Source organism: Schistocerca americana, chromosome 1, assembly GCF_021461395.2.
Source record: "Schistocerca americana isolate TAMUIC-IGC-003095 chromosome 1, iqSchAmer2.1, whole genome shotgun sequence".
Lineage (NCBI taxonomy): Eukaryota > Metazoa > Arthropoda > Insecta > Orthoptera > Acrididae > Schistocerca > Schistocerca americana.
In genome coordinates, this window is record NC_060119.1 from 617,291,323 (window position 1) to 617,313,297 (window position 21,975).

A 21,975-nucleotide genomic window follows, 5' to 3' on the forward strand; every position below is an offset into this window, starting at 1 on the left:
AAATTTTTGTTATTTTCCACTGGTTCCAAAGCCATTGATAAAGCTGTACTCATTGAAAGCGGTCTTCTGGCTGCTGGTATGGAAGTAACGTGTAATGATATGGATACAGTTCACCATTGTATAGCACTTCATAACCAGTCTTTTAAATATTTGGAACTGTCTTGCAGTATCATGTGTTTTTCGCCAAGGTGGTTGGTGAATGGCGTTGAGAATCATGTCCTCTGCTTGTGGAGTATAGACAGTCCTTGGACAACCTGTGTTCATTGCTTATGGACTAAGATTACAGTTTTCCCAAAGGTGTTGCTTCAGGCAACAAAAAAATTCTTATAGGGATGGTGTCTTTGAGGGTACTGTCCAGCATACACACAAGGAGCAGTAGCAGCTTGATTATCGTATGCACCCTGCACCGGAAGCATATCGATGGACTTGTCGTTTGTGCACTCCGTCGGGAAGGCTCCTTACATGAACTTGACAGAACCAGTTAATTAAATTTTGTATGAGTAAAATTTTTCTATTTCTATACAGTCATAACTATAGTTCCTTTACCTAACACAAATTAAAACATGAGTATCTTTAATTCTGACTGAAAAATTATCGTGTCATATTTGTATTAGGGATACAATTTGTTCTTAGCTTTAATACATAAAAATAGCTGTCTTTCAATGACTAGAATTACTGGAACTTAAGTTGTTAATTACTCCATAATTAAAATAGCAAAATTATTCGTACCGTGTGCCTGAAGTTTGTATAATGTACAAATTATGATGGTACATCAGCTTTTAATCCAACATATTTCCTTCGTTCTGCATATTGGTGAGGCCCAATGTAAACAATGTCAAAACAATAGCTTAAATTGGTGCAAATTACTAATTTGCTGTAAAACAAAATCGTCATTGTATTTGAATCCAGATAACCAGAAACGACAAAATCAAAGCAGCAGTTTAAATTGGTGTAAATTACTGATATTACACATATGCCTTCTTCAGGAGAGTGGGGACGAGACTGGAAAAGGATACAGGCTCCCAAAAAGGGTTGTGGTATTACAACACTGATGCATTCCATCTCAACCACTTTGTTAAATCCTCTGTGGCATACCATATGTACATAAATAGATAAACATAGGACATTCACAACATACCACCTGAGCTCCACAGAGAAAATAATTGTAGAAAACTTGGTCTGCTGGACATACTGTCACTCAAAGAAAAAATTTACAGCAACATGTTAAGTGAAGAAACAGAGGTTAACAGCTACAGGATCTTCAGCAATTTTAAAATTTTAGTTTTTTCTAAAGAGATGAATATTTAACAGTACAACCATTTCATAGCAAAGTGTTACATCTGATATCTACACAAGTAACTGTTTTACAAATGACATACTTGTCTACAAATAATAATGTAACATCTTTGTGTGACCCTAGAAATAACACCTGTGTGTATGTAGAAGTGTAGGACATTTTCATTTGGATATTTTTTGATTTGTATGATCTGTGTTTACAGATGTGCAGTAGGATGAAAAGTGTGTATACATATTTAAGAATGTTTACTCATATTGTACTTAAAAACCTTGTAACCACTACTAGAAACAGTAAACAATTTTTTAGTGCTGTCTTAGTTTCATAAAAATTGTGGGGTATAGTGTCCTAAAACTGATACAACCAAAACTTTCCAAAAAATTATGCACCTAGTCCATTCATAAGGAAACCATAATTATCACAAATGTTAATACTGTTAATTTGCTGCCATTGTTAGTTATAGTTTTTTTCCGATAGAAACTTCACTTTGGAGGTAAAAATTGATTTTGACAAATGACACTTACAGACTGAAAATAAATGTGCACACTGTTCTAGAACATTTGCTATATGAACAAAAATGAAAGGGAATATTTTTCAGGAGTTACAAAGAACATTCCAGATCTTAAAATTATGTCAAAATTTCATTTATCTTCTAACTTTTTCTTAAAACGAATGCAGAGGGATGAATGCCAATGCTCTGGTAGGCAATTGTAATATATTTTCTTGGCGTTATGTTAAAATTTATGTAGCGAACATGTAGGCTTTCTCAATATTTTGTAATAGTCATAAATCAACATTTAACTAATACTTTGTTGCTAATATGGACAAAAATTGAACATATTGTGGCTGTTTTCCAATCTCTTTGGTGTTATGCTCCACACATGGTTCATTCTTTGATACATGTTGACTAACTATATATGTCAGAATAGAGCTTCTTGCTGATTTCTTCTTTTGATCGTAATGGTAGAAATTGCCTTAGGTCATGCATTTTTTTCTTGTTTATGAGAGCGTGACCTTGATTAGCCTGACTTAGAGGGCTTAGTGGAATTGCAGTTCAATCAGCCAGTTGGAACATGTGCTCTTCTGCCACTTGAATCAATGGCCTAACTTTAACAACACCAAGCAATTCTTGTGAACAGCAGAACTACATCAATTGTGTTACATGAGAGTACTGTTTGTTATTTCCATGTGTGGCCCTTCCTCGAGTTTCAATGGAAATATTATTCTTTTGGTATAACTTTGACCACCATTGCTTAAAATTTAGCGCTTCTTCTGGTTTTGATATCTTCACTTCAAAACTCGTTTTGTGTTGGAGTCTATTATTAATTCTGCATATTCTTTTAGCAATGTACCCTGTCCAACTTTCTGATTTCCTTTTCACCATGCTGAACTCTGTCACAAGAAAAGAGTGGCCTCTTACCGGAAAGTAGTGGGAGATGCACTGAAATATTCGCTGTGCTACCAGTATTAAACAAAATCTCACCATTATATAGTTTTCATATTGGTCGACACAAGAGTTGGAGAACAAGTGAAGGTGTTAAACATGTTGTCCAACATTTTCATTTATATACTCAAAAAGAAATGAACAGACTTCATTGGGGCTTTTTTGTGCTATTCCTTCATGATAGAGATAAGACCTGGCTCTTCCACTCCGTAAGTTGTGCACATTAAAGACATTTACTGAAAGCTGGCTCAAGTAAAATATAGCTTGTATCGGTATCAGAGGCAACTGCAGGTTCTGCATAAAATCAAACAAGAGGCCTGTAATGATAGAAACAGTTTCAGTTTTCGTTTTGATTGCATGTAATTTCCTGAAGAATTTATTAGCACACCTCTTGTGCACCATTAACTCGGTTATTGTTGCTCTTTTATCAACATCATTCAGAGAAAGACTTTTGATTTTTACACCGAGCTCTTCACATATGCAAGACATATCCACTTTTGGTTACCCAAATTTTAAATTAAAATGCCCTTGGGAAATTTTGAAATAATATTGATAGTCAATTGGAATGTTTAATGTTTCTTAACATCTGCCATGTAATCTTCACATTAAGTTTAGGGTCAAGATAATTCCATTCTTCATTGGTATAATGTTGTTTCCTCACTGGACACAAGTTGATGTGATTTTTTTATTTCCAATATTAAAGCTACTGGTTTTGCATTTCCAGGACGACATTTCCCTCTCTTATCTTGTGGAGATTTACATTCTTTCAACAGATTGCTCAGGTGCCTTATTCGGTCACTGCTGACGCCAAAAACACTTTGGAAGGCAGTTTTACAAACCTGGCTCTTACCTTCAGACTATGATAATCAATAAATGTAGGAATGTCCTTCTCTTGCAAGTGGTTTTACTTCTATGAGACTTTGAAGGAATCCATCCGTCCTACCTTCGTTATCTTAGTTGTAATACATTTCATCTGACAGTTGGAAATAAAATTACATTTTCAGTTGAATTTAATGCTCTACATTATAATATCCACTGCTGTAATTAAACCTTAATTTGGAAGCAATATTAGAATTCAGGTTAGAACTCACCTGCAGTCATTACTGTGATGTTTCGGTTGAACTCTATTCCCTTTCCAATTTGTATATGCCTCATTTTTTGCTCTTGCTTGTCTTATGGTTACATGTTCTGGAAATCCCATTGCATTCTTTTTTATTTTCGTTTTTTCATTACTTCCTGAAGTTAGTCACAAGCATCATCACTGTCTGACATTTTACCACTGATAACAATATAAATCGACTCAGTCAAATAGTAAGAGGCAATATTTACTATTCTCTCTGTTTAAAACAGCACATCAAACTTAAATTTTTGAGAAAGCCAATATCTTTTGTACTTGTGGGGTTTCTCTTCAGTTAAGGTGATACAGTGGCTGCATAACAGTAAAAAATAAAAATCCAGAACATATGGGATTACTGTATACCATTATTGGGCTGTATGTTTAAAGTACAAAATCATAGGTAACTCAGTTCTGTCAAAAAAATAACATGGAGGTTTCTGAATATTCCCATTTTAGTATTTACCATATATGTATCAAATTTGTGTTACATACACAGAAAATTATGCTCTTATCTGCTGAATTATTTATTATTGTTACATTTATTATATGGTGATACTTATTAAACAATCAGTATAATCCTTAAATATTTTACCCTCCGCTCCAAAATACGATACTGTTGATACTGTCGCTAATGGTCCAGCCACACAGCGGTGTACTGTGGGTTGTGGCCCTTCTTGTACACCAGCAACACAAATGCGGGAGACCATACCTCCAGCAGTACACTAATTGTAGGAAAAGAAAAGCCTCTAAACCAAAAAGGAGTAGGACAAAAGTAGGAGAGCCAGAATGCTATGCCTGTGACCAAAGCTATAGCAAGTACACAAATAGATAGGAAATGGAGAAGACTGATTTTGATTTTGACATTCCTTCAAAGAATGATGACATTATGGGTGATGTTGACTCCCACTCCTACATCAAATATCTGTACTCCACAAACCATAATAGAGGGCAAGTTCCATTGTACCAATTATTAGGCTTTCTTTATGTTCTATTCATGTATGGAGTGCAGGAAGAATGTTTGTTTAAATGACTCTGTACATGCTGTAATTTAATCTACTCTTGTCCTCACAATCCCTGTATCAGTGATAATTAGGAGGTTGAAGTATATTCCTAGAGTCATCATTGGAAGTGGGATAAGAGTAGGTATGGACAAGGATATTTTGTAGGTTGGGTGGGCTGCAGAATGTTGGAAGTAGGCTTTCTCAGGATAGTTTCTATTTGTCTTCAGTACTCTGCCTGTTTAGTTTCTACAGCATTTATACTGTACTTTTCTGTATATGTTCGATATCCCCCATTAGTCCTATTTGGTACCATGGGTTGCACACACATGAGCAGTATTCTAGAATGGGCTGCACGAGTGGCTTGCAATCAATCTCCTTTGTAGACTGACTGCGTTTTCCCAGTATTCTACCAATAATCTGAAGTCAACCATCTTCTTCACCCTTAACATAGCCTGTGTGATCATTCTATCTCATATTGTCCGCAGCTCGTGGTTCGCGATCGTGTTCTCGCTTCCCGAGCACGGGGTCCCAGGTTCGATTCCCGGTGGGGTCAGGGATTTTCACCTGCCTCGAGATGACTGGGTGTTTGTGTTGTCCTCATCATTCATGAAAGTGGCGAGATGGGGCTGAGCAAAGGTTGGGAATTTGTATGGGCGCTGATAACCGCGCATTTGAGTGACCCACAAACCAAACATCATCATCATCATCATCATCGTCAATCTCATATCCCCACAAAGTGTTACACTCAGGTATTTGAATGAATTAGCTGATTCCAGCTGTGACTCATTGATATTATAGCCATAGGAAACTAGGTTTTTTTCACTTTGTGAAGTGTACAGTTTTACATTTCTTGACATTTAAAGCAAATTGTCAGTCTTTGCACCTCTTTGAAATCTTATTAAGATCTATATATTTATGCAGCTTCTTTAAGATAATACTTCATTGTAGATAACTGGAATGTCAGATCCCTTAATCGGGCAGGCAGGTTAGAAAATTTAAAGAGGGTAGTGTATAGATTGAAGTTAGATATAGTGGGAATTAGTGAAGTTTGGTGGCAGGAGGAACAAGAATTCTGGTAAAGTGAATACAGAGTTATAAATACAAAATCAAATAAGGGTACTGCAGGAGTAGATTTAATAAAGAATAAAAAAAAATAGGGCCATGGCTAAGGTACTTCAAACAACATATTGAACGCATTATTGTAGCCAAGGTACACATGAAGCCCATGCCTACCACAGTAATACAAATTTATACCCCAACTAGCTCCGCAGATGAAGAAATGTATGATGTGATAAAAGAAATTATTCAAATAGTTAAGGGAGACGAAAATTTAATTGTCACAGGGAACTGGAATTCGATAGTAGGAAAAGGAAGAGAAGGAAAAGTAGTAGTGAATATGGGCTGAGGGCAAAGAATGAAAGAGGAAGCTGCCTTGTAGAATTTTGCACAGAGCATAACTTAATCATAGCTAACACTTGGTTGAAGAATCGTTGTATATGTGGAAGAGGCCTGGAGGTACTGGAAGGTTTCAGATAGATTTTATAATGGTAATACAGAAATTTAGTAGCCAGACTTTAAATTGTAAGACATTTCCAGGGGCATTTGTGGACTCTGACCACAATTAATTGGTTATGAACTGCAGACTAAAACTGAAGAAACTGCAAAAAGGAAGGAATTCAAGGAGATGGGACCTGAGTAAACTGAAAGAACCAGAGGCTGTAGATAGTTCAGAGAGAGCATTAGGAAACAATTGACAAGAACAGGGGAAAGAGATACAGTCGAATAAGAATGGTTAACTTTGAGAGATGAAACAGAGAAGGCAACAGGGGATCAAGTAGGTAAAAAGATGAGGGCTAGTAGAAATCCTAGGGTAACAGAAGAGATATTGAATTTGACTGAGGAAAGGAGAAAATATAAAAGGGCAATAAATGAAGCAGATGAACAGGAATACAAACTTCTCAAAAATGAGATCTACAGGAACTGCAAAATGACTAAGCAGGGATGTAGAAGCGTACATCATGAGGGGTAAGATAGATACTGCCTACAGGAAAATTAAAGAGGCATTTTGTGAAAAGAGAACCACCTGTATGGATATCACTCCAGATGGGAAACCAGTCCTAAGCAAAGAAGGGAAAGCCGATAGGTGGAAGGGGTATATATAGGATCTATACAAGGGTGATGTACTTGAGGGCAATATTATGCAAATGGAAGAGGATGTAGATGAAGAAGGAATTGGAGATATGATACTACATGAAGAATTTGACAGAGCACTGAAAGAGCTAAGTCGAAACAAGGCCCTGGGAGTAAACAACATCCCATGAGTACTACTAATAGCCTTGGGAGAGTCATTCATGACAAAACCCTTCCATCTGGTGAGCAAGATGTATGAGAGAGGCGAACTACCCTCAGACTTCAAGAAGAATATAATAATCGCAATCCCAAAGAAAGCAGGTTCTGACAGGTGTTAAAATTGCCGAACTATCAGTTTAATAAGTCACAGTTACAAAATAATAACACAGATTCTTTAAAGACGAATGGAAAAACTGGTAGTAGCGACCCAACGACTTAGGTCAGAAGATAGCTTTAGGATAGGCAAACATATGTTTCTTGCATTTGTAGACTTAGAGAAAGCTTTTGACAATGTCAACTGGAATACTCTCCTTCAAATTCTGTAGGTGGCAGGGTAAAATACAGGGAGTGAAAGGCTATTTACAGCTTTTACGGAAACCAGAGGGCAGTCATAAGAGCCGAAGGGCATGAAAGGGAAGCAGTGGTTGAGAAGGGAGTGAGACAGGGTTGTAGCCTATCTCCGATGTTATTCAGTCTGTATATTAAGCAAGCACTAAATGAAATAAAAGAAAAAATTGGTGTAGAAATTAAAATCCATGCAGAATAAATAAAAACTTTGAGGTTTGCCGACAACATTGTTATTCTGTCAGAGACGGCATAGGACCTGGAAGAGCAGCTGAACGGAATGGACAGTGTCTCAAAAGGAGGATATAAGATGAACCTCAACAAAAGCAAAACGAGGATAATGGAATGTAGTCGAATTAAATCAGGTGATGCTGAGGGAATTAGATTAGGAAATGAGACACTTAAAGTAGTAAATGAGTTTTGATATTTGGGAAGCAAAATAACTGATGACTGTCGAAGTAGGGAGGATATAAAATGTAGACTGGCTGTGGCAAGCAAACCATTTCTGAAGAAGAGAAATTTGTTAACATCGAGTACTTATTTAAGTTTCAGGAAGTCTTCTCTGAAAGTATTTGTGTGGAGTGTAACCATGTATGGAAGTGAAACATCGACAATATCTAGTTTATACAAGAAGAGAGTAGAAGCTTTTGAAATGTGTTGTTGCAGAAGAATGCTAAAGATTAGGTGGGTAGATCATGTAACTACCGTTAGTGAGAAGGTACCGAACAGAATTGGGGAGAAGAGGAATTTTGGCTAGAAGAAGGGATCGGTTGGTACACGTTCTGAGGTATCAAGGGATCACTAATTTAGTATTAGAGGGAAGTGTGGAGGGTGAAAGTTGTAGAGGGAGACCAAGAGAGGAATACACTAAGCGGATTCAGAAGGATGTTGGTTGCAGTAGTTATTCAGAGATGAAGAGGCTTGCACAGGATGGAGTAGCATGGAGAGTTGCATCAAACCTGTCTCTGGACTGAAGACCATAACAAAACAAGATAACCGCATGATCTGCAAAAAAAAATCTGAGGTTAATATTAATATTGTCTTGAAGGTGATTAATATACAACATGAACAGCAAGGGTCTGAACAAACTTCTCTGGGCACACCTGAAGTTACTTCTACACCTGAAGATAACTCTCCATCCAAGATAACATGCTGTGTCCTCCCTACCAAAAGTCCTCTATCCAGTCAAAAATTTCATTTGATATATACCATGTTATCGTACGTTTGATGATAAGCATAGGTATGCTACTGAGTCAAATGCTTTTCGAAAATCAAGAAATACTGCATCTGTTTGACTGCCTTCATCCAAAGCTTTCAGTATGTCATGTAAGAAAAGTGTAAATTGGGTTCCACATGCTTGATGTTTTTAGAAACATGCTGGTTAGCATAAAGGAAATCATTCTGTTCGAGATACGTCATTATGTTTGAGCTCAGAGTATGTTATATGATTCTACAACAAATCGATGTGAAGGATACTGGATGGTAGTTTCATGAATCATTTGCACTACCCTTTCTGTAGACGAGTGTTACCTGTGCTTTTTTTCTAGGTACTGGCCATAATTTTTCGTCCAAGAGCTCTACAATATATTATAGTGAGAAGAGGGGGTATTTCAGTCACAAATTCAGTATAGAATCTGGTTGGAATTGCATTGGACTCTGGAGCTTTGTCCAATTTTAATGATTTCAGCTGTTTCTCAACACCATTGACAATAATACTTATTTCATTCACCTTTTCAGTTGTACACTGATTAAATTGGGGTGATTCTCTTGGGTTCTTCTTTCTAAAAGAACGTTTGAAAACAGAGTTAAGCATTTCGACTTTTGCTTTGCTACCCCCAATTTCAGTTCCTGTCTCTTTCCCTATGGCCTGCACACTAACTTTGGTGACGCTAGCAGCCTTTACGTATGGCCAGAATTCCTGGGGGTTTTGCGAAATATCAATTAACAACATTCTGCTGTGGTAGTTGTTGAACAGTCAGCTGTTCTTGTAAGTGTGAACCATAGTTCCTTTGTAGGCACCTGCCCTGTGCTGAAAGCTGCAAGTTCCTCATTGAGATATGATTCTACTACCTCTTGTATCTTGTTTATTGAACATGTTCACCTTTTTGCTTGTCTTTGTTGCCCTTTGCACTTTGGTAATCATTGTTGGAAAATCCACACCAGGTCCTATTGTAATTACTAATCCAGCATGTGTAGATGGAGGAGATTACATCTTGGCTAAATTTTGATAAGTAAAGAGGAAGTCATTCAGCCACAGATTTATCTGCACTATACAAAAAGCACTAGGAAATGACCGAAAAGTTATGACTCTAGGGTCTGTGGACTGTGACAAAATAGCTTTTACATGAAATGAAAAAGACATCCCTCGTATTAATGAGTAATGTGACAGGAAAATGGCCAATTCCTCATGTTGCTTTTGAAGTGGGAAATATCAAATGAGGAATCTGCTTTATGTTTAACAACTGTATTGATGTTCACAGGGTTGAGAGGAGGCCAGTTTAGGCAGTGATCCTCTTCTGTGTTTCTTTTATTTTTGTATTAGTTTCAATATATGAAGTGTTATTGTAAACAGTTCCTGCCCATTGCTGGTTGACTGTATGGTATTAAAAATAAGAGAAACAAATAACAAAATTTCTGTAGTTCACTCTGAAGTATGTTTTATGCCATAAATATCCTAGAAATATGCCCCGCAGAAAAAATAAAACAGTTAACCATATGTATAATTGTGTGTGTGTTTTTTTAAAAACCTCAATCTTTTACATTCAGTGTATGTCATATTTTAGACCAGCCATATCATATTTGAGAAGTTCAGTCCAAAAAATGATACATTGTTTTTATTTTTTCTAGTATACTTCTATAATGTTAAAGAATTAAATACAGTATCAGTTAATCTTTTTTTTTTTTTTTTTTTCAAAAATACAGACAAATTTTGTGATTTTACGCCATATTTATGTCACCTAACCCTAGCCACAATATGCCAGTTAGTGATACACCTGTGTTCTCTTAACAAGATGTAGATTGATCAAGCACCTGAAATGAGCGCTCAGGGCTCGAAATACATCATGCATTGAAATGAAAATCATGGTTTGTGACTGAGGCATGTTTTTAATTTTTTTATGTTATACTCTTTGTTTTGCCTAGATTCATTCCATTCCTAACTTCCATGTGGCTCCTTCTAATGCAGTATAATTAACCTTCATAACTGTGACACTCCTTGCAACTAATGCTATATCATCAGAGTATACCACCAGGTGGATCTGCCGGTTAAATATTGTTCCTCCTGGATTTGCTGCCATTTGCTGGATTACCTTCTCTAGTGCTACATTACAAAGTAGCACAGAGGCACATTTTCCTGCTGGACCCAGCTTTCTACATGGAATTCTCCTGACAACTGATGTTCTATTCTGACCATGCAAGCTTTTACTTTGTTATTCCCATCAACCTAACAATTTTAATGGGATTCTAAAATATTTAATACTTTGGAGAACCTTATTCCTGCATGGACTGTCCTATGCTTTTCTTAAAATCAGTGTACAACTGATGAGGTTCCTTGTCATCTTCATAAAATTTCTCTATCACATGTCTCAGTAAAAATATCTGCTCCATAGTGGATCTATTTTTCCTAAACCCAGCCTGATAATGAGATGGTGAAATTTTACTCAACACCTTATCTTTGTATACAACAGAGTAATCTTGCAGTAGCTGTTGCACTCTGACATACAGCATTTCTTATGTAATGGACAGATTATTCCCATGCTCCAGTCCTTACACATTTCTTATTTACCAATGTTTCCTTTTTTAATCCCTTAACAACTGTCTTCAATATCTTCCCCCCAAATTTTAACATTTTTGTCTCTATGCTGTATTCTCCTGCTCCTTTATTATTCTTTAAGATTTTTCGCCGGCCGGAGTGGCCGAGTGGTTCTAGGCGCTACAGTCTGGAACCACGCGACTGCTATGGTCGAAGGTTCGAATCCTGTCTCGGGCATGGATGTGTATGATGTCCTTAGGTTAGTTAGTTAGGTTTAAGTAGTTCTAAGTTTAGGGGACTGATGACCTCAGAAGTTGAGTCCCATAGTGCTCAGAGCCATTTGAACCATTTAAGATTTTTCACTTCCTCTGAGTCTGGTGGTTTGATTTCTTGCTACTCTGGCTCTAATTATAATTCCAGTTCCAAATCTGGTTACTCTTCTTCCACATTCAAGGCTTCCTCTCTGTTACCTCCCCCTATTCTTTGAGTAACTCTTCCCAAAGCTTTGCTTTTACCTCCAATTAGGTTTACATCTTTATCTTTACAGAAGACTGCTCTCAGTTTGCATCTTCTCTTCAGTTGTCTAGGTCTTTTACAGTACTTTTGTGTCTCATTTTGTCTCCCATTTTATCTAACTGTTCTATCTTCCTCTTTTCATACTGCCTTTTCTTTACTCTGCATTGTGTGTTCGCGCTTTTCCTCTTCCCTCTACACTCTTCTGCTGCTAGTCTTTTTTTCCTTTGCTGCTTCCTGCCTTACTTCCTTTTTATCTCGGATTGCACTCCTGAACACTACATGCTGAACCATTTATCTGATCTTTTGCATTCTACCCTCCCCAGTACTACTTCTTTTGTGGCCACACTGTTGGCTGTTCTCAGTATTTTCCATCTAGTTTCAACATTTCTTGCCTTCCCTGCCTTCTTTCTTGTCCCAAAAAATCTTCTGATCCCTTTTTTTTAACTTTGTGTATTGTATTTCACTTTTCCTCTTTTCTTTTTGTTTCTTGCCAAAATTGATGGTTCCCTTGAAAGGGCATGGCCGATTTCCTTCCCCATCCTTCCCTCATCCGAGCATGCGCTCCGTCTCTAATGACCTCGTTGTCGACGGGATGCTAAACACCATAATCTCCTCCTCCTCCTCCTCTTGCCAAAATTATCTTCTGTCTATATCTAATTGCAGTAAGTGATGCTTTGTCTCCATCTGCAGCTACTAACTTCCATTGATTCATGCCGTTTATCTATAATTACTTGATCTGTTAGCTTTCTTGTAGCTCTGTATGGTGACGCCCAAGTATACTTCTTAGTATCTTTCGATGGGTGCCCTGTGGCTCTATTATCAACTCCTCCTCATTGGTGAAGTCTTGTCAGCCTGAGTCCATTATCTTTACTGACTCCATGCAGGCATTAGTTTTTCTATTATATTTCTGTAAATTTCTTCTTTCCCTGTTTTGGAGTAAAATGCACCCATCTCATCTTCATCTGTATCTTCCATAGCAGCATAGACAGACATCATGGTAACATTAAAAAAATTTGCCTTTAATCTCAAAGAACACAATCTATCGCTAACTGCTATTAAACTAATTATATTTGCCTTTATGGCCTATGTATAAGTAAGCTGGAGCCATGATGGTCTGTATCCCCTTCATGAACTAGGAATAATGGATTTGTTAGTGTTTTGACACAATGTGAATGCTGTCTCCATTTTGCTTTCTCTTTTTTCAACTGCTTCCTTCTAATTGGTGAATTTTCATATTTTTTGGTTCCACCACACTTTGTTTTTATTGTCAAGATTGGATCTTTTCCAGATATGTCCTGTACTTCATCTTGGAATTCTGTATTTCTTTTGGGAATTCTATTAGTGTTGTTGCAATGCCCTTTTTCTAAACCCTGCTTGGTACTTTTCTATGTAACTTTCTATTCTATTCTATTCTGCAGTATTGTGATGTATCTTGTATGTGACTGGAACAGCTTCTATTACTCTGTAGTCTTTGACATTTGTTATCTCCCCTTTTTTGTCTAACAGGTGAATGATGTTGTTGAAGTTTTGATCTGAGCATAGTTAAGAAGCGTCTCAGTGATTGTATTCTTGCCAGATGTTTTGTTAGTTTTTATATTTCTTTTTATCTCTGTTTATTTCCTTTTTATCTGGTGGTATTTTGTCAGTAAGTTTAATCATTGATTCTTCATATGTAAGATTATTATACAGAGTTTCACATTTGAGTAGGTATTAGAAATGTTTAGACAGATGACCACTGTTCTGTTTGTTGTTAAAAAGCCGATGCTTGGTGGTAAGTAGTCTTTTTGGTTTTACTTAAAGGTCTGATAGAAATAAGTGATGTTTTTCTTGAAATTCTGGTCAATTTGCCATAGTCGGCCTTTCCAAATTTTCATTTGGCTTTTCTTAAGGTCTTGTCTGTTGTTTTGTGTTTGGTCTTGAATTCTTCACAGTCCTCTCTAGTATGATTTGACTTCTTCTACGCTTCAGAACATTTTCTGACAGGTTATCACACTCATCATTCCACCATTGATGTCTCTCTCTCTCTCTCTCTCTCTCTCTCTCTCTCTCTCTCTCTCTCTTTTTTTTTATGGTTGTTCACCTCGACACTTCTTGGAACCCAGACATGCAAGTACCTGAAATTTTTTCATGTTTTATAGTAAGAACCCATCTCCAGTGTTTGTCCAAGCATTTGTGATACACCATGTGTGTCACTGTTAATAAGTAGTAAGAATCTTGTATTACCTATTTTTTGAAACATAATTTTGTGGAAAAACTTATGAAGAGTAAAGTTCTCAGATTCTTAGTAAAAATGCAGCGTGTTTCTGGCTCATAATTTAATTGATTCTCCTTTTCCAGATTCATCAAATTTATTCGCCTCACTAACTGGGATTTCACAAGATTCTGGCAGTTCTCAGGATGGTGCTCAAGGTAAGATACATCATTCTTTTATTTATTTTGGAGTATTCAAACACTGGTTAAAAGGTTTATTCTATCTGTACATTAATGACATTAATGTTGTGAGTGAATGAGGAGTACTTTCCCCAATAAATTATTATCTCAAAAAAGGAAACCTTTACACTGTATAAAGAGGAAGAAATTATAATTGCTCAGTGTAGCTTCTCTTTTTTAAGGTGTCAAAAATTTGTTGATCTGTAAGTGAAATTATATATTGAATGGAAAGTAAACTTTAACTGTTAACCAGTTTTTGAATACTTTGATAATGATAAATTTGAATTCTTTTGCTGATGGGTGCATGAGCAAGAAGTTACAAGATTATTTGTTTAATTTACTCACTATGAGGAATATCTCTGACTATGAAAGGGTTTTTCAGTATTACCTGGATATCTTAAATATTTAATTTAGCAGTTAGATTTACTTGCTGTTTTGTGTTGGAGCATAGAGGTGCTTGAAATGGGGTGGTGGGATTTACTGAGAATTTAATGAGGTGTTCAGATCTATAGTAGGCTGCTGCACTGAAGAGTAGGGTGTCAGATGTGTTTGTCAGACAGTAGTGGTTAAACAAAATGCAGATCACTCTTCATGAAACTAACTCTTTCAAACTGCCGGAGAGGTTATCGCATTAGTGTGTCTGCCCTTCATACATTTCTGCGACTTGTTGATGTATGAAACTAACTGCTTATTTTTTTCCCCTGTTAACTGACATTAAGAAGGGATACATAATGTTCATAATTTCACATAATTTATGTTAAATTACCTATTTTCGACGGTAGTACATGCAAAATAGTAAATTTTGCATTTATGTAGCAGACATTACTAAATATGTGATCTAGCCAAACTTCTCAGCATCAGTCATAGTTTAGTATCTAATTATTATTTTTACAGCACATTCATTGTATTTTTCAAACCATAAAATAATTTCCATGGGTTCAGTGTCAGAAGCCTCTAACTCACAAAGTGGAATTGTTATTTCTTCGGAAGATAATTTTGTCTTAGAAGAAGAATATAAATCTTTCTTACCTTCTAACCAACAATTTGAACTAAATAAGAAGATATAAATTCTGTTAATAATGTTGTAAGATTTTGTAGCTAAAGGAGCCTTGTTCTCGATAAGAATGGGAGGGGAGTTATTTATGGGAGACAAGCCTAGAGTTAATGAATAGTTAATTCAGAATTTCCAAGAGAAATTTGATTTGTCAATATAAGGCAGGAAGATAGAATGGAATGTGTGTGCGTCTCTCTCTCTCTCTCTCTCTCTCTCTCTCTCTCTCTCTCTGTGTGTGTGTGTGTGTGTGTGTGTGTGTGTGTGTGTGTGAGAGAGAGAGAGAGAGAGAGAGAGAGAGAGAGAGAGAGAGAGAGAGAGAGATGAGGGGGAGGGGAGGGGCAAATTGGGAATTTCAGAAACTAGTTTTATATTAGCTGTTATCTGTAGTTTAATCAGTAGCTCATTCTGTTCAGATGTCAAGTTTTCTCCTTTGTACACATTTGCTCTGTGTCTTCATAGAATTTTGTTGTGACTTATTCTTTTTGAGATTTTATTTGTTAGAAATTATCATCTTAAATTTACTTCTTTTTCTTCAGATGCATATGCTGTGAAATTTGTGTCCTACGTCTCTGAAACTATAGCTCTGGCTATGTAGTCAGTGTGTTCTTAATTACAACCTGCTGTAACAGTTTTGGATACTTATAATTTTGTCTGATTTGATTCAGTGTAGATTAAATCACCTTATCACCTTAAATCACCAAATACTACTTCGATTTCTCATGGTGTATTATGAAACTGGGGAACTGCTTGACCATTTTTTTGGATACATGTTATTTTTCACACTTCTTTTGTTTCATATTTTTTTCCTCACAAATTTTCATCTTTCATTTGAAATTGCTTACCTCATTGATTATGAAAGGGCTGTAAGTTAGCATGTGTGTGTGTGTGTGTGTGTGTGTGTGTGTTTTACACACTTCGCTGTTAGCATTCAGGTAGGTCATTAATGCAAGAAGTACAGAAAGCTGTTATACATTATGTTCAAGAAAATTTTTTTATATTTTAGCCTGCGTAATGAGTATCTTGTTTCCTATAGCTAACTTATCACAAATTCTAATAGGAGTTTCTACATTCATTAGATTCATACCTTTTTTCTCCTAGGCTTTATTATTAGTACTGTACATTCATTGCTGGGACAATCTTAAATAGAGTAATGAAACAAAGACTGGACTTCTTTACCCAAGAAACATATTTTGACATTGAATACTTCTATAGTTCACATAGTGCAAATCAAATGTTGCTGAGTGTAGTGAAATTTACTACTTACTGTATCAACTGAGCTACTCATGGAGTTAACATATTTTCTACCATGTGTAGTTACTCTTTGTTTGCAATACACACAGTAGAACTTCTGGAAGTTTGTAATTGACCCACATAAGATATTTTCTTAAAAGATTTTCTGTTATTAAAATCTTTCCAGTTAAGAACTGAATATAATGACACAACATTTTGTTGTGTGATGAAACAACATTTATTCATTTAGTGACATATTTTCACTGTAGGGATTCGTACTTCAGCTCTCTCCTTAGCAGAGCCTTATGAAGAATATTTTAAGTGTGCTTGTGTGTTGGGGCTCTTTACCTGATTGATTAATCTTGTTTAGCTTTAACCATTTGTAACAGACGTATGAGGGTAATATTTAGAAGATTCATATTGTATTAAAAGAAAAGTTATATGCTTAATTTTGGGTGCATATTTTTTCTAAAATTTTATGCTATGTGTGGTACATGTGGGACAAGCAGAGAAAAGATTGTGAAGTACACATGTGTTGCTAAAGTGGAAGCAAATCATGCAACTAATGAATATACTGAACAGACTTTGAGGATAAAGTTGTGTTTCTGCAGATTATTTTGTAGAATTTTAAAAACTCTTCACTGCCAGGCACTTTATACCTTATTCAACTTTTGATCAGTTTTTCATATTGTATCCATTATTTGAAATCATATCGCATGACTGAAAACTAGTTATGGAAACTGTCAAAATTTATTCCAAATTGCAGTCATTGATATCAATGTTATGAGTAATTAATACAGCAGGGACTGTTGATCTCTCATTCATGTCCATAAAGTAATATTTACAGAGGTACAAGTACAAGTATTAATTCATTTCTGGCATTTGAATGGATAAATTCCAGTTTGTGTTACATTTTACAGCTAAATTTTTGTTTACAGTAAGTGATTTACAAATAGGCAACAATCTAGGATACTAAAAAAATTAAACAAAACAAAGAAGTTCACAAACTGTGACCAGGTTTTCTTTAACTTGACCTTATCACATTGCTTACTTACTCCATGCAGTCACATAATTTATGCAGTTAATGAACACAGACCACCAGCTAACTAGAACTTTTAATTAAGAATGTACTGAATGCAATGATTGTTTACATTCAGGTGATCACCAGAAACCTGAGTACTGAATGCAATGATAGTTGATGATAACACGTCTGGGTGAACATAGATAATAGTGACATAATACTGTTTATTAATGTGGAACTGTCATAATAAAAAGTAGCTCACTCCTTATGTGCACCATCCATAATCACTACTAAATACCTAAACATGTGGTTGTATTTTTACTTTTAATTTGAGCAAGATTTACGAAGCTATGGTAATCAACTGACATTGGTTCAGCCAGTGCCTAACAGAATTCCCTGAGCCTTTTGGGAATTTTGGAACAAAATAAGCAGTTCCATCATAATTGTGTTGTACATGTTCTTTTAGAGATTTATTGTCTTATTACAAAATGAAGATACATATTGGTCACCGAGCGGGGTGGCGCAGTGGTTAGACACTGGACTCGCATTCGGAAGGACGACGGTTCAATCCCGCGTCCGGCCATCCTGATTTAGGTTTTCCGTGATTTCCCTAAATCACTCCAGGCAAATGCCGGGATGGTTCCTCTGAAAGGGCACGGCCGACTTCCTTCCCCATCCTTCCCTAATCCGATGAGACCGATGACCACGCTGTCTGGTCTTCCCCAAACCAACCAGCCAACATATTGGTCAATTTGCAGAGAGAGGAAATTCCTCCTTGCACACCTAAACGAATCTACTTTGCTAGTTATGGTGTGTGTTACATCATTTGATACAAAGTTGTGGAACTATAATCGAATGAATTGCATCAAAAAGACACAGAGCAGTAAATGTTTGTTTACTTACATGTCTGAATGAAGTGACATTGTTGACAATCTACAGCTACCTTGAAATTTATTTGCTAACTGTGAATTCTTTGATATAAGCTGTATTAGGAATAGATATACTACTCATTTGCAAATTTTTTGCCAGACTGGGACTTGAATAAATTTTTAAATATTTTGTACAGCTGTGGATCATGAACAGTGTCTGCTCATTCAGATATGCAAGTAAACGTTACAAGCTATGTGGGCATACAGCCTCATTCTTCCTGCTGCCGGAATCGAAGTAGTGTTGTGAACATTGGGTTATGAAAATAGTGAAACATGATGCAAAGATGTAGACAGAGTGCCATACGAAAGTTTGGGTCAATCATGGGAACTCGTACAGATAGCTGAAGTGAAACATGATATAAGGATGTAGACAGAGCGACACATGAAAGTTTTGGTCAATCAGGGGAACTCGCATGGATAGCTGAAGTGGTTAAGGTGACAGCTAACAAATCAGGATTCAAATATCACTAATGGGTAGTATAGTCATACATAATATAAATGATGTCAAAGAATTCACAGTCAGCAAATAATTTTGAAATATTTATGTAATGATAGTTGAAAAACATGTTAAAATACATTCAGACAGTTACCAGCTCTTCTGTATACTCTCAATATATGAGTCAATGGCTACATTGAGTAGCGTCTGTGGAATATGTATTACCACAATTACTGCAGTTAGTAGTGCCTCCGGAAAACGTATTGGAGCCTGATAACCATAGCGGTAGTCTTTCATATACTCTGGTGTGCAAAACTTAATGGTGGAGATAACTTTTGCATGATGTGTCACTGCCAAGCAACACAGATTGATGAAACTGAGACCAAACATAGGAAGAACCACTATGCTATATTACAGAAGGTAATTGAAAGAAATACACAAGAAAACAAACAGGAATGACATGTTTATTTAAAGATAATAATTGCAATAAAGTCTCCCTGATTTATGATGGTCCCCTGGACATTACAAAAGGTGGTACATGGATCTTAATAGAGTGTGTTATCACTATGGGCTGCAACGCATGCTCTGTAGCATGCTCCCGTGCTGGCCAAAAGGTTAGTATGGAGATCTCGTGATAGAGTGTTTCATTCCTTCACCAGCATAGTTGATGACTGCCAAACGGTGCTTGGTGCACATGGATATGCTGATATGTTTCCCCAAAGCATCCCAAATGTGTTTGATGGGCTTTAAGCCAGGGGAACAGATAGGCCAGTTCATTCACTGAAAATCCTAATGTTCGAAGAGCTCATCTGCCTGTGCCATCTGATGCGGTTGCACATTGTCAGCCTTAAAAATAAAATAAAGGCTGAATGCATCCTTGACACACATGGAGGGGAGTACAGTGCCACAATAACATTCACCAGGAAGTGTACCATGTTCAAAGATTTTGAGGTTAGTACACCCATGCTACATAATGCCTCCCCACATGATAACATGCGGACCACCAAAATGGTCAGGTTTGCCGATGTTCCTGGGTGCATTACGTGTTTTCACCTCACACCATATGAGGGTACATCCTGAATCACTATTCAGACTGAATCTGCTCTCATCTGAGAAGATCATGTGACCCGTTCCTCATTGGTCCATTCCCTCTGTCCTTGGCATCATCACAAATAGTGCCCCCAATGTACGGGTGTAAATGGAACATAGTGTACTGATAGTCAGGCAAGGAAACCACTTCCATGGAGTTGAGTCACTGGACTATTGTGCAGCATGAGATTGAATGTCTTGAAGTCCTGTTAAATTTCATTACAAATGCAGCTTCCTGACAGATGTAAACTATCTGCCAGATCAAGACTCTAACTCAGGATCCTTGCATTTCGTGGGTACATGCTCTACCTACTGAGGTACCCAAGCACAACTCATGATCCATCGTCACAGCTTTACTTCCACCGATACCTCATCTCCTAACTTCCAAACTTCACTGAAGAAGGTAGGAAATGAAGTACTGGCAGCAGTAAAGCCGTGAGGATGGCTTGTAAGCTATGCTTGGATAGTTCAGTTGGTAGAGCACTTGCCTGCAAACAGCAAAGGTCCTGAACTCAAATCTCAGTCCAGTACACAGTTTTAATCTGCCAGCAAGTTTCATATTAGCACATACTATGCAGCAGAATGAATATTTCATTGTGGTGTCAATTGCACCCACTGTTTGACATGAATCCCTTCTTGCCTGATGCATCTGCTTCTGTAGTTAGCTGTGACTGACCACTCCCTGTCCTTTGGGCAGCAGTGCCTATGGTTCAGAATGCTCCCCTGTACCTGAAAGAATGATGTGAGCAGTTCCAAACTCCTGGGCTACACTCGTCATAATTCAAACTTCTTCCACTTTCTCGATGATTCTTCTCCATGTGAAGTCCTCCAAAATATTAGGAGAACGATAGATTGCTACTCACCATAAAGATGACCCATTGAGTTGCAGACAGGCACAACAAAAAGCCTGTTACAAGCAAGCACACTTCACATACACAAGACCACTACCACCAGCAGGTCCAACTGTCATGGAGTGGGGCAAGGAAGGGAGACAGAGAGCAGGGTATGGGTGGAGGGAGAAAAGAGCACTGTCCAGCGGTACATGTGGGGACTAGAGGCAGTGATGCGCAGCATTGGGAGGTGGCATGTTTGTGTGGGGAGGGGCAGGGAATGGGGAGCAGAAAAGGAGAGTAGCAGAAAAGGGAGAGGTGTTGAGAGGGCAAAAGAACAGGTGCATACATTGACAGAGGGTGGCACCCAAAGAGGGTGAGAAAATGTGAAAAGGAAGGTGGTGATAGGACGAGGGGACAGAAACTGTTGGATGGTGATTATGGGGACAATAGATTACTATAGGTTAAGACCAGGACAGTTTCAGGAGTGGAGAATGTGTTGTAAGGGTAACTCCCATATGCACTGTTCAGAAAAGGTGATGATGGAGGGAATGATCCAGATGGCCCGTGTTGTGAAGAAAGCATTTTGTTCAGCTACATGTTGTGCTACAAGGTAATCTACTTGCTCTTGGCCACAGTTTGGCCGTGGCCATTCTTTCTGGTAGACTGCTGGTTGGTAGTCATACCAGTACAAAAATGCTGTGCAGTGGTTGCAGCAGAGCTGGTATACAACGTGGCTGCTTTTACAGGTGGCTTGGCCTTTGATGGTGTAAGATGAGCCTGTGACAGGAATGTAATAGGAAGTATTGGGCAGGTCTCGCACCTGATTCTTCCGTAGGAATATGATCCCTGTGGCAAGCAGTTGGGATTGAGAGTGGTATAGGGGTGGACTAGGATGTTGTGGAAGTTGGATGGGCAACTGAACACCACTTTAGGAGGAGTGGGAAGGAGCTTGGGTAGGATGGCCCTCATTTCAGGGCATGTTGATAGATAATCAAAGTGCTGATGAAGTATGTGGTTCAGTTGTTCCAGTCATCTCATGGTATTGGGTGATGAAAGGGGCTCTCTTTTGTAGCTGGCCCTTGGGGATGGTGGGAGGACTATGTGTGCATGGTGGAAATGGTATGGGAAATCTGTTT

At 37.4% G+C, this 21,975-nt stretch overlaps 1 protein-coding gene across 7 annotated transcripts in view; it reads left to right on the forward strand.

Moving 5' to 3' along the window:
* Window positions 1-21,975, forward strand: part of LOC124607350 (broad-complex core protein isoforms 1/2/3/4/5-like) — a 331,766-nt gene that overhangs the window by 120,803 nt on the left and 188,988 nt on the right. For all 7 annotated transcript variants that reach the window (XM_047139695.1, XM_047139681.1, XM_047139688.1 and 4 more), the window contains exon 5: window positions 14,155-14,226. In XM_047139695.1, the coding sequence (XP_046995651.1) occupies window positions 14,155-14,226 (72 nt within the window). The remainder of the gene's footprint in view (window positions 1-14,154; window positions 14,227-21,975) is intronic.